Below are 14,499 nucleotides of genomic sequence, written 5' to 3'. Positions count from 1 at the left end.
AAACCTTGGCACCCCAGATGTTTTGGAACTACATTTCCCATGATGCTTAACTACACACTGCAGAGTGCATGAGCATCATGGAAAATGTAGTTCCAAAACATCTGGGGTGCCAAGGTTCGCCATCACTGGTGTATATGTTATGCAGGTGTTCTGTCAGAATAGTGAACCCATCAGATCAGGGAACGGAAGTGACGTTCTGTCAGCTGATTGACCAAAAATACTTACTACGCATGCGTTCCACTGCTAGCAGGTTTGCTAATCTGACAGAACACCTGCAGTCAGAAGGTTACAGTGGACATCTTGTTACACCTAGCCAAGTCTTGATTTTAAGTCCGCATTCACACTAGTCCGACTTGGTCCGCGACTTGTCAGCCTGACAAGTCGCGGTCCATCACGCTCCCATTGTGCAGTACAGAAGCCGTTCTAATAGGAGCGACACAAGTCGCTCCGACTTAGAAAAAGGGTCCTGTACTACTTCGGGGCAACCTGGAGGCGACTTGCATAGACATTCATTATATGAAGTCCATGCAAGTCGTGCCGAAGTCGCGCTGCACGCGACTTCACGGGTCGCCCCCTTTTTCTAAGTCGGAGCGACTTGTGTCGCTCCTATTAGAACGGGTCCTGTGCTACTCTATGGCAGGCAACCCATGGCAACTTGTCAGGCGACCAGGTTGCCTGACAAGTCGCCCCAGTGTGAACGGGGTCTAAGTCGGAGCGACGTAGTGTGAACCGAGTCTAGACTCATTATAGCAATAAAGTGAGCATATTTGCTTATATACAGTATTTTGAAATCCCTGAGACTGTTTTGATGTTTATTTTTGAAAGCCTGCAGTCGGAAAGTGGCAACGGCCATCTTGGTATGCCCTGCACTGCCCAGCGCCATACTTCTAGGCTTTCAAAATTTACACATCAAAACAGTCTCACAGATTTCAAAATACTGTATATAAGCATATACGATCACTTTATTGCTATGAGTGTAAAATTTAAGACTTGGCTGCGTGTAAAAAGATGTCCGCGGCCGCCTTCTGCCATGTCAGATTAGCAAAACTGCTAGTGGTGGAACGCATGCGCAGTAAGTATTTTGGGTCAGTCAGCTGATGGAATGTGACTTCTGTTTGTTGATCTGACAGAGCACAGGCAGCAACAAGATACAGAATTTGTATTTTCCTTTGTTCTTTTATTTCTCACTCTCATGTGGGCTGTGCCTACTGATAACTGAGGGCAATTTCCACCATGATCTCGCAATCTGTAACATTTCCTCATTTGAGGGACCTTTTTTTTTCTTTCTTCCAGCAGTTTCTTTTATAATGAATTACTGGTGTATAGCTAGTGATTTCCTGTTCCTGATTGTATTTAATGATATACACAGAACACTAACCTTACTGCTGGTCGGCCTAGTCAATGGAAGATAAAAATATGCCTGTGGAACAATCGTGTCTCCATTATGTAATGTAATGCATGTCTATTTGAAGTAGTTTGGCGTGAGCTTGTAATGAATACGGGGTGGAACCTTGAGTGCAGGAAAGATGTCTCAACACGTTTTATTTCCTGTCATGACCGATTCTTACATCACTGTGGGCATAAATGATCGGTCACATGCATTCATACAGCTGCACACCAAGGAACATTTCAGCTGCAGTAAAACAATATTGTATTTACACAGAACATTGTATTTATGGCATTTATTTTTGGTTGTAGTGAGAGCAAGGACATGTTTCAAATGTATTTCAGTCAGAAAGGTCGCTCAGCAGTTTTATAATCTTTCAGCCAGATTAGTCAGGGTTTTTATGGAGCTTCGGGTAAGACATTTTATATCTCTTCTGCAGTAAAAGAGCCTGCCTGTTCACAATTTTTTTATTTTTTTTTGCCTTAAATCCACGCTAAGGCCTCTTTCACACGGGCGATCTGATCAGGTTCGCCTATCAGTTTTTCAGGCGGACCTGATCAGACCCTCCAGTCTCTTCAGTGGAGCGACGGGTGTCGGACACGTCCACTGACACCCGCCGATCCCATCTTGTCCGGCTAAAACAGATGGATGGGGGACCTATTCCCTATCCATCTGGTGGATCACATCGCATGGAAATGGTCTGGTGGTCTGTTTCCATCTGATTGCCCTGTAGACGAGTGGGTTGTGTCCATTCTGCATAGCGGAGCCGTCATGGGCCTATCATTCGCCTGCTCAGCGGAGATCAGTTCAGAGATCCCCCATGCTGAGAAAGCAAGTCCCTCTTCACGGAGACGCCTGTGTGAAACGGGCCTAAGGGTGTGGGTGTGGTTGTTCTTGAGGCAGCTTCTGAGAAACATTCTACCAGACCACTCAGGATTTTACTGAAGATGAAAAAGGAGGGTGGCAGTTGCAGGCCCAGGACTCTGGTCCGGCCACATCTGGAGTATGCTGTCCAGTTCTGGGCACCAGTCCTCAGAAAGGATGTGCTGGAATTGGGAAAGAGTCCAGAGAAGGGCAACAAAAATAATTAGGGGAATGGAGGACATCAGCTATGAGGAAAGGCTACAAGCACTGAACCTATTCTCTCTAGAGAAGAGACAATTGAGGGGGGATATGATATCAATGTACAAATACTGTACTGGCGACCCTAGCATAAGGAACAAACTATTCAGAGTAAGGAAATACAACAAGACGCGTGGCCACTCACTAAAACTAGAGGAAAGGCGGTTTAACCTTAAAATGCGTAAGAGGTTCTTCACTGTAAGAGCGGTAAGGATGTGGAATTCTCTTCCACAAGCAGTCGTATCAGCAGGGAGCATTGATAGTTTCAAAAAACTACTAGATGGGCACCTTAAAGACCACAACATACAGGGGTATACAATGTACGGTTAAAAGCAAACACACACACACATAATAGGTTGAACTGGATGGACTGATGTCTTTTTTTTCAACCTCACTAACTATGTAACTACTATGTAACTATGTAACCTGGTGTACCTAGCAGGATTTTAAATGGTTTTCAGGCATCCGTCACTTAAAGTGCCAACAGAGTTCACCAAAATATTAGGATGCTCCAGTCTTTGGGACTTCTGACTGCCCACAGACTCAAATGGAACTTCCAATCAGGTCCACCTCAAAAACCAACAGGCGGACCTAATCAGAAAGAGGCTGGTAATGGATTAGGTCCTAAGTGACAGTGAGACTGCTGAGCGGTGCGTGTTTTTTCATTAAGCAAAGTTGGAAAATCTCTGCAACTTATTAGTGTAATGGTCATGCGTACTGGGCTCACAAATAGCAGTGTGTGTGGCAGCCATTTTGTTCACGTTTAGATATTATATTTTGTTTGTCATTGGCTTCACTGTTTTAAAACCATAAATCTAGCAGTTCTATTTTCTTCCCATGCCCCCCCCCCCCTCCTTTACTATATACAATATGGAAACTGTTAACTGATGCCAGGACCTTTTATCAATCCATTGATCAGACACACACATACCTTTCCATTACCCAATCCACAATTTAAATCTAGAAACCATAATAAAACTGTCACCCTCGCAAGCTGGGCAATCCAGAGAACTAACGGATACCGGTCGTAAATAACTCAGTTGGAGGGGGTGGCTAATGGCACATCCCTGCAGACAGGTTAGCAGTTATAACTCTGAAACTTCAGCATGTTTCATAACACATGAAATAATAACACAGCCAGAATGTGGACATATTTACCTCCCTCAGTTAAAGTGATTGTAAAGGTAGAAGAGATATTTTTTTTTTTTTTCGTTTTTGTTTTCATCTCAGTTGAGGACAAGTTCATTTTTGATGCATTTTGCTGTGTTCCAGATGCGTTCTATACAGAAAAAAATGCAACATGTTCTTCTTTTGTTGACTGCACTGGAACGCACTTCACTGGTGTAAACTGGGGCCATTGGAATCCATGTTAAACACCGTCCATGCATTTTTGATGCAGAATAAAATTGCACTGGACTTTATCTGTTGTGAACCAGCCCTTAGACCAGGCATGCAGGCAGAATGGTATGCTTAACTGAGAATACCCCTCCTTCCCTCCTGAAGACACCTGGGATATAATATTATGACATGATTTTCACCAAGGCCAGAAACCAGAAAGGAACTGAAGAAATGTAAAAAAAAAAAAAATGAAAACAAATATAATGAACCTTTTCTCTCTAATTTTATTAAGGCTTGTAGCATAAGGATTAAAAGTAGTTAGTGTTTGAGAAACCTCCTCCTTTTTTTTTTTTTCTGACTTGAGCCTGATCAGATCCAGCGATGTGCACGAGCGCAGTAGCTCCAGCTGCTGTCTGTCTCCTCCGTGAACAGATTGATAGCAGCGGGAGCCATCGGCTCCCGATGCTGTCAAACAAAAGCTGTGATCGGGAGTGGGTGGCGGGGCCGAGTCCCACTGCCGGTGTCAATGGACAAAGGGAGCGAGCATAGGTGCCCCCATGGAATGAAGCTTTCTGTGGAAGCACCCTGGAGTGCCAGCAGGGGACCCCAGAAGGAGATCAGGGCTGCTCTGTGCAAAGGTAAGGATAGGCATGTTTGTTATTTTTCTAACAAAAAAGTCAAACGTTTACAACCACTTTAATGTCGATTTTAGTGAGTTTAGTTCCACTTTGACATGTAGATCTTTCTTATTTTGGTGCGTAAAAGGCATATTTTCGTATGACATAGTTTTTACCATTTTCACATATATTTCTAATCACATTGCTGTAGTTTTTTTTTTTTTATCAGGAAATTACTTTTAAATAAACAGGATAATAAAGTATATATATCTCAAGTGTAGATGTCAATGGCTGTATTGGGCACATCTTTCACAATGCTTTGGAAATTGAGATATGTGTAATAGTAATTCTTATGGTTGCCTTTTTACATTTTTTTTTTTTTTTTTTTTTTTTAGGGCAAGTCAAAGTGTTTCGGGCCCTGTACACATTTGAACCAAGAACGGTAATTATATTTATCGGTACCCTTTTGTCAAAAATCCTTGTTTTTACTTTTGTGATCGGAACAGCAAAATCCATATGTAGTTTGTATTTAGGGCGATCATAGAACTCTGGAATTCATAAAGAGTATGATGGAGATTGTCTCTCACCAATGCCACATATGGCGTAACTTGCGACCAGATTGATGCAACTGTCGGTAAGGGCTCTTTCACATGGGCGATCCGATCAGATCCGCCTGTCAGTTTTTTAGGCGGATCTGATCGGATCCTCCATGCAGCTCTATGGGGCAGCGGGTGTCAGCGGAGACACCTCCGCCGACACCCGCTGCCACCCGTATCCGATCCTGTCCGTGAAATCTGGACGGATGGAAACCCTATTTTTCCATCTGTTCAGTAATCGGATCGGATGAGAGCAGACAGGCGGTCCGCTCTCATCCGATCCCCCCATAGAGGGCAGCGGGGGCTGAGACACCTCCCTCTCCGCTCTGCAAGCGGAGACGGAGCTGTCGTCCGCCGGCTCAGCGGGGATCGCGGATCGATCCCCGCTGAGCAACAGGGATCCGCCTACGAAGGCAGACCGTGTGAAAGAGGCCTAAGAAAAATCTGTGTAGAATTGCCTCAGGCAGAATTCTGTCTGACACAATACTTAAGTGGGGTACACACCATAAGAAAATCGGGTGAATGATCGTCCGATTTTCCTCGTTGTTCACAGCAAATCAGAACCAAAAATCCTTGTACGGCAAAGGCTTTTTTTTTTTTTTTTTTTTTTTTTAATTTCTTATTATGCGCAGACTTTCTTTTCTGATTTTTCTTGAACAAAAATCGTACAAAATGTTACACATAAAACGAAAATTGTTGTGTTTTTTTTTTTTTTTTTTTTGTTTCCGTACAAAAAAAAAAAATTTCAGAGTTTGTGGCTTTGAGACTTTTCTTCCGAAAACTCAGAATCGGCTGTCGAAAGTTGTGTACATGCTATATAAAAGTCTCACAAATTCTTCGGACAAAAGCGTTTGCCTGATTTTCCTATAGTGTGTACTAGCCTTTACACGTGCCATGCAATTTAGTTCAGTATGGAAGAGGTCTTATTTGCCTCTACTTTTTTTTTTATCATAAATAGTCTTAATGACTTCTTCGCAGCCATAGCACCAGAATATAAAGTGCTGCACGTGCCTGAGTTGGTCACAGGTGTCAGGAATAGCGAGAAAACTGTCACATTAAACACAGCTTTCATGGGTTTGGCACAGGAATTTCATTTACAGCCATAACACCAGGAAAAGTGTTGCAAATGCTTTATTGCGTTATGTTTTACTGATGTATTTCACATGTTACTGTGTTCAGTTTTAAATATCAATGCCTTTTATAGCAACAAGCTGTTCATACCACTCACAGGTGTATATGTGAAAACTTCCTTATTTGTTTGCAATAGATGTACCCAATACCGGACACTCCATCCTCGGCACAGCTCAGTAATGATGAGTCTGATAAAACCATAGTGTTACTGAGCTCGCTGCCTGACCCCACAGTGAGCCTCTTTAGTGACACAAAGCCTGTACAGGGTGTAGGCTCAGTATCGCTGAACACGGCACTGCCAGCTGCTGTTCCTGCCTGTGTGACAGATGCAGCAAGGCATTAGGGGTTAGTTTACTAAAATTGGAGTATGCAAAATCTGATGCAGCTGCGCATGGTAGCCAATTGGCTACTAACATCAGCTTTTTCAATAAACCCCTTGCCTACTGGGCACTTTTGCCCCTTTCCTGCCCAGGCCTATTTTTAGCTTTCAGTGCTGTCCTACTTTAAATGACAATTGCGCAGTCATGCAATACTGTACCCAAACAAAATTTTTATCCTTTTTTTTTTTTTAGACAGGGCTTTCTTTTGGTGGTATTTAATCACCACTACGTTTTTTTTTTTTTCTTTTTTGCTAAACAAACGAAAAAAGGAAATTTTGAAAAAATTTTCTTAGTTTGTTATAAAATTTTGTAAATAAGAAAATTTTCACCTTCGCTCATGTGCGCTAATGAGGCGGCACACTGATGAAGCGAAGAGGCGCTGATAGGCGGCGGCACTGATTGGCATCGCTGGTGGAAACTGACGGACAGCACTGATTGGTAAAAATTGGCAGCATTTGTGGACACTGTTGGGACTGCACTGATAACAGTGCCCTTATTACAGCAGATGTCCCCCTGTGTGGATTTGCCATTATCGGCTCTCCTCCACAGCGCGTGGGGAGATGATTACTGATAACTGACAAATCCTGTTTACACTGTGATCAGCTGTGATTGGACGTAGCTGGTCACATGGTAAAGAGCCATTGGGAATGACTATTTACCCTGATCTGTGTCCTAGGGACACAGCAATCACAGGTCCCTGCTGATGCGCAGGTAGCGTGATCACGGGAAGATGTCCATAGATGCCCTCCCAGCACTGTGAGCCCGTGCTGTAGCCATTTTTCAGCTATAGCGTGGGCAGGAAGAGGTTAAGCTTTGACAAAAAAAAAAAAAAAAAAAAAAACTGGAAGCTGATTGGTTTCTATGCAGAGCTGCAGCAGATTTTGCATTCTCCAGTTATAGTAAATCAGAAAGCAGAATTTTCTTTAATGGGCCCTAGGAGTTTTATGCCATAGTGTGCTAATAAGAACTGCCAATTAGCCCATTATGATAGACTTGCTTGTCAAACAGTGCCCTCCAGCGCTTCGCTATCGGCACTCCAACTGGTCATGGGAGCTTTAATCTTCTTGCATTACCACTAGAGGCAGGAAGAAGCAAGGCCTTGTACCCCAAGCATGGCCTTGCAGACAAATGCAATGCCAATGCTGGTTTTCTAAACAGGGTTTCATATGTTAACCCATGTGTTCTAATCTCTTTTTTACTTTCTGGTTTGCAGCCTGATGAACTGTATTTCGATGAAGGGGATATTCTTTACATTGCCGACATGGTGAGTTTGTAGTTAAATAGACATTAATATACTATCACTACCATATTTCCCCTAAAATAAGACTGGGTCTTATATTAAGATTGGCTACCAAAAACACACTAGGGCATATTTTCAGAGCATGTCTTAATTTTCGGTATGTACAATATTCTACTTTTTTTTTTTTTTTTTTTTTTTTAAACACAGTCATGTCATCTTCTGGGGAAAAAAAAATTATCCTGATCCTTTAAAAACAGGGATCCTCAAACTACGGTCCTCAAGCTGTTCTGGAACTACACATCACATGAGGCATTGTAAAACTCTGACATTTACACACATGACTAGGCATGATGGGAATTGTAGTTTCTGAACAACTGGAGGGCCATAGTTTGAAGACCCCTGCTTTAAAGCATGATAGACAGCACAGTGTTTGTGTCATTTACCCCTGTCTATGTTCTAAAAAACCTGGAATAAAACAAAATGTTTTCTAAAAAATTTATGTGTAACCCCTGTCTTCCCTGTCTTCTCTGCTCCTCTCACCCTGTCAGCTCAGGAGTCCTCATTATGACCTCTTTAATTCCAAAAAAAACCCTTAACGTCATTGTAAAAAATAGGTAATCCGTTTTTATATAATATCCAGTGTGTCTCCTTTTTGTATTGTGGAAAATACCATCTCCTGCAATCCCCCGCTGTCCTTCCAGCCGATGCCGGCACCTGTCTTCCGAATTCCCTTCCCTGCGAGCGTTGACGCAGGGGGGTAAAACTGGCAGCAATTTCAAAAATGTAAATACACTAAATGACATGATACAAAGTCGTGATCCTAATGGATTACACTGTATAATGCCATTTCACCTGGTGACTTTCCCAGTGCCCTGCCTGTGCTTTTCCAGTTCTTTGTGCCTGGAAAACTGAGAACGACCATGGCGTCCAAAAAGCGTTCTTTTTGCGCAAAGCGCTTTTAGCTGTCATTTTCCAGTTCGTCTAAAAGCGCTTTTGCGCAAAAAGAACGCTTTTTGGATGCCATGGTCGTTCAAAATTTCCAGGCACAGAGCACTGGAAATGCACAGGCAGGGCACTGGGAAATTCACCATGTGCAATCCTGTGCTGAAATGGCATGATACAGTGTGATCCCTTAGGATCACAGCTTTGTATCATGTAATTTGTGTATTTACACATTTGAATTTGCCGCCGGGTTCCACCCCCCCCCCTCCCCCCTGCATCACAACGCTCGCAGAGAAGGGAACCGGAAAACAAGTTCCGGCAATCGGCCATGCACAGAGCTGGGAGAGAGTGTGAGGATGCCGGGGAGGATGGCGGGGGAGCGCATTGCGGGGTAATCCCGAGTGTGGCTCGGGGTTACCGCTTTTGGTACTGAAAGTTAATCCCGAGCCCCACTCGGGAATACCACTAAGGAGGTTAAAGCATCTGACCACACCAAGAGCCATTCTGGTCTCCAGTCAGCTCTATGGTCAGCTGACGGAACCACCGGCTGCGGTCTCGGGTTTCCTGGTGGGACAGGAGAGCCTGAGAAAACCGTTGAAGGCGGCGGGGGGGTGTTCCGTCCACATGTACCGTCTAGGGGCTAATTATCTACTAGGATTGCTTTTAGATGAAAGATGACCGCTGGCTGTAAAAAAAAAAAAAAAAAAAAAAAATGACCACTCAAAGTCCAGCGACGTACCAGTATGTTGCTGGTTCTTGTCAGGCATATATTGTAAGATATTTTTTTTTTTTTTTCATGCAGCCTGTGGGCTGCATGAAAAAAAAGAGAACCTAACAACAGATTCCTCCATTCACATCGATCGATGTGGATGAAGAAATCTCTGCAAGAAAGTGTGTGGTTATGCCCACCATTAGACCTCCCAGAATTCACCCACTTCTAATGATGGACATACATGCAATGTTCTTTCTTCTTTCTTCTTTCTTCTTTTTGTAACTGTAAAAAAAACTTTTATACGTTCCAGCCTAGGGTCTCTCAAAATGCGATAACCATCTAATATCTTTTGGGACCCTGTGTGAAGTGTCCCCTAGACTGCTGTACCTTATACTAATAGTCTACTAGTGTGTGGTAGCGACGGAAACAGTCCCTGATGCAGAGACCAGGTTGGTAAGGACAGAAGGGACGACTTCTGCTTTGGGGTGCTCTTTTGGGTAGGGGTACCAGGGAGGACATCCAGAAAATGCCTCTCATGCAGTCGGCTCACTGCATCTAGATTGTGAACTTGGGCTACAGCACCTTCTGGATACAGAAGGACTGTGATGATCTCTTAATGGAATTTTAGGAAGGATCCACATAAGAGTTCAGCGGGGCCAATTGGAATAAGTATACAGACACTTTCTTGTACCAGCTTCTGACTTTAGGGGCAATTAAGTATGGTGCCATCATCTGGTCATTGAAGTCCACCCCTCCCATGTTAAGGTTGTATTTGTGGACCCAGAGGGGCTTCTCAACAACACCAGTTGCCGTTGCAATTTGGACTGTTGTATCTTCGTGAATGGAGGACAGAATGAAAACATTCTGTGTCCCTCAACTTCACTGCAAGCAATTTATTACACTTCAAGCAGGCTCTCTCCCCCCCATCTAAGTCGGGAATCTACAAGCCGCTCGCGGAAGCCCTAGAAATTAGGTCACACGGTGCCACATGCGCCAATTCCAGAATCAAAAAGTTGACTAAAAAGTGGCACGCTTGTGCAATAATTGTCCACGTATAAATGGTAAAAGGGTGACACCAAGTCCCAAACAGTCTTGCCTCTGCTCCCCATGTAGTTTGGGCAGAAGGGGGATCCCCATTTCTATCTTTTCCCTCATAAATCCAGAAACTACATGTATAGCCTGTTGCCCTGTCATAGAGCTTTTACATCTTGACCCCATATCTGGCATGCTTGCTGGAGAGAAACTGTTTGAAAGCAAGGCGGCCAGAAAATTTAGGCAGGGACCCATCAACGCAGACTGCTTGTTGGGGCATATATAAGGCTGCAATGTCCTAGTTGAAGTGATTTACTAGGAGCCGAATCTTGTGGAGCCAGTCATATCCAGGGTCACCCTGAGGACGACAGTTCATTGTCACTGAAGTGCAAGAACCGCAAGATTTGCTTGTATCTAGTCCTGGACATGGCAGCAGAGAACACAGGCATATGATGAATTGGGTCAGTGGACCAATATGACCGCAACTCACTCTTTGTAGTAATGCCCATGAGGAAGGATAGGCCCAGAAAGGTTTTAAGTTTGGAAACAGTGAAACGTTTCCATGGAAATTCTATGGCAAGAGTCCATTATGGATTTGCACCGATAAATTGATCGGCAGATAAATTGCTTTGGTCCATGATAGATCTATACAGATCTTCCGCGAAAAAACGCTTATAAAAACCAGGGGGGGGGGTAAAATCTACTGTTTCCACCTGAATTCCGAGTTGTGCAGTGAATGGGTGAAGTACGGGCGCTGCAGAAGTGGTAGGCTCCCATTCAAGATTTGCAAGTGCATCAGGAAGGACACTATGGGCTCTACAGGCCTGTCCTCGAATTCTTGGTGGCTGCGGGACACTGTGCTAGCCACCGCAACAGCTTGAACTATACTTATGGGACTCCCCACATCACCAAGTGTTACTGTAGTGCTGGTTTGACTATGACCAGGATGTACTAGGCCGCTGGTGCTTGCCAGTTCACCAGAAGGTTGAACGGCACTAATACCGACACTCAGCTGCATACGAGAACCTTGCGATTGTTGCACCTCAGCAACAGAAGAATGGGGTCGGGTATGCCTGACCTTAGCTCTGAGGATGGAGTAGTGGTCCCTGCTATCTGTCAGGGTGCCGCTGCTCTCTACAGGTTTGAATACTGAGCCTGATTCTGACAGTGAGGCTTCCCCATCGCTCTCATCTGTTATGCTCAGCATTGTGTAGGCCTCTTCACTAGTGTACCTCTGGTTGGACATTTTGGGCAATAAATTTATAGGTCCCTAGTGTGACTCACTGGTAAAAAAGCACCTGGTTGTCAAGGACTGTTTGAACCACTACCAAAAAAATTTAACTGCCAGCAGAGATCAGGCCTGACTCTTAACGCTGCAATTTAGTGTGCTGTATATTGGAAGTGACAGTAATCTGCCGAAACTGCACTTCTTGGGGGATGGGCGGAGGGGCTAAACGCAGGTGCTGGAAGGTGTCGGGGCTGATCCTGCTAACTGCATTTTGGGAACACTATACTAAACTATTTAGGGAGGCTAGTATAGTTCTCATCAGATCAAAGATATTGATCCGTTCAGACAGTATAGTAGTAATGGAGGTGTTTATTGTGTGTCACTGGCAATCAAAGGGTTGAAATATATTACTAAATATGCGGCGGCCAATCTGACGCAGTCCTGTATCGACGCTAACTAACGTTAACGCTAACTGATGTCACCTGTGACACTAATACAGTGATCAGAAAAAAGATCTGTACACTATAATAGTGGAAACAGTGCAGCGCTATTATATCTAGGATATCTCTTGTGATTGAGAAATAAATGTGCATAAAATAACAGGATAATAATGAATAAATTACTATTGTCATCACAAAAAACCATAGTGTAACTATAAAAGTGATGAAACCTAATACAAATGATGCAGTGAATTACAAATTGGTAAGTGGTACATATTGAGAGTACCATGACTGACCCTATTGAAATTACTTAATAAAAACAAAAAAAAAAAAAAAAAAGTCCACAAATCAAAAGTCCAAACTGATGTGGATACGTGCATCTTCAATATGTGATCCAAGTGAATATTGAAAACAATGTGAATAGATCAACTTCCACCAACATCAAGGAGGCTTACTCAGAGCAAATTAACCCAGTTTGGCCTAAGCCTATTGGGTCAACACGGGCAGTGGTGTATATACACCTGGAAGGGAAGGAGGTGGTTGAAATCTCTCCCGCCTCTTTTCACTCTGTTCTCCACACCTCGGAATACTCCACATCCACCATCAATGGGAACAACTCAATAATGAAATCCACCAAGTCACAATAAGACATGGATAACATTTTCTCCAGTTATGTTCCAATTAACCACTTAAGCCCCGGAGGATTTGGCTGCTAAACGACCAGGGGGTATTTTGCGATTCGGTACTGCGTGACTTTAACGGACAATTGCGCGGTCGTGCGACGCTGTACCTAAAGAAATTTGATGTCCTTTTTTTCCCACAAACAGAGCTTTCTTTTGGTGGTATTTGATCACCTGTGCGCTTTTTACTTTTTGCGCTATAAACAAAAAAAGAGCGTAAATTTTGCAAAAATAACAATATTTTTCACATTTTTTTTATATGAAATTCCCCAAAAAAAAATGTAAAAATCAAAATTTTTTAACATTTTCGGCCAATTTGTTTTATGCTACATATGTTTGGTAAAAAAAACCGCAAAAAGCGTATTTTTATTGGTTTGCGCAAAAGTTATCGCGTTTACTAACAAAGGGAAAGATTGTTGTTGTTTTTTTTTTTTTTTTTTAACGCGTAATGGCGGCGATCTGCGATTTTTTTTTTTTTTTTTTTTTTTTTTTTTGCGGTACTGTGACATTGGGGCGGACATATCGGACCCTTGACTGACATTTTTGACACTTTTGGGGTTACCAGTGACATTTCTACAGTAATCAGTGCTATAAATATGCACTGTTACTGTAAAAATACACTGGTAGCAAAGGGGTTAACTTTATTTGAGAGGGAGGGGCTGTGTGTGTCCCTAGGGGCGTGATTCTTACTGTGATTGGCTGTGACTTGAGGTGTAAGGACACTGATCAACGGTTCTACATAGTAGAACCGTGTGATCAGTGTTTTTACACAGAGGAGAATGACCGGTGGCTTGTTTACACAAGCTGCCTGACTTTCTCCCTCTCCCCCGACGATCGCCGAGTGACCGGCGGACATAGGGTCCGCCGGTCACACGCGCGCGGGGGGTCCGTGACCGCGCGGGAGCGCGCATCAGGCGGCGCGCACTCGCTCCCCAGACCCTCCCAAGCTAGTGACGTTAATTAACGTCACTTTGCCTGTGAGGGGCTGACCGCCGCAGTAAATTTACTTGCGGCAGCCGGCAAGCGGTTAATGAATAGCCAGAGGAAAAAGACAAAAAAAACTCCACGTAGTGTAAAACCACACAGTAAAGAGTTTATTTAAAGGTTAAGAACACCTACAATTCGGTAGATAAAGAAGCCCTTTCAATATGGTATTCTGTAGGCAACATGGAACACAATGGCACAAATGGAGCTCGACGCGTTTCGTCAAACAAGACCTCATCTGGGGTATGCAACCATTCTTTGTCATTGCGTATATATATATATATATATATATATATATATATATATATATATTAGAGAACGTGACACCGCTGGACATGAGTGTAAAACAATATCTCACCAGCAACTGGCGGACAAAATGGTGTTGGTGCCTGAGTTTTAAGCCTCGCTTTCGGAACTCAAACTATTCAAGCCTCTATCATGAACAGGAGGAATAGCACTTCAAGCTACTCCATTGGCCATGAGGCGCTTGCATACCTCCTCGCTTGTTCTGTCAAACCTCATTATAGTTATGGAGGAAATACTTAATTGCCACAGTGCCAAATGGATCGAAATGATAAACAAAAAATATATTAAAGCAATTATATATTGGTTGGGTAGAACTGATGTAGAATAAATAAAAAGTAAAATCGTAAAAAATCATCCATGGCAA

At 43.3% G+C, this 14,499-nt stretch overlaps 1 protein-coding gene across 1 annotated transcript in view; it reads left to right on the top strand.

Moving 5' to 3' along the window:
- The window catches only part of OSTF1 (osteoclast stimulating factor 1), a 63,459-nt gene that overhangs the window by 12,965 nt on the left and 35,995 nt on the right, over window positions 1-14,499 (top strand). Inside the window, exons 2-3 of the mRNA XM_082243541.1 lie at window positions 4,860-4,906; window positions 7,785-7,835. Of these exons, the coding sequence (XP_082099667.1) occupies window positions 4,860-4,906; window positions 7,785-7,835 (98 nt within the window). The remainder of the gene's footprint in view (window positions 1-4,859; window positions 4,907-7,784; window positions 7,836-14,499) is intronic.

The sequence above is a fragment of the Pelophylax lessonae genome, assembly GCF_965119305.1.
Source record: "Pelophylax lessonae genome assembly, chromosome: 1".
Lineage (NCBI taxonomy): Eukaryota > Metazoa > Chordata > Amphibia > Anura > Ranidae > Pelophylax > Pelophylax lessonae.
This window is presented reverse-complemented; position numbering and strand designations above follow the sequence as displayed.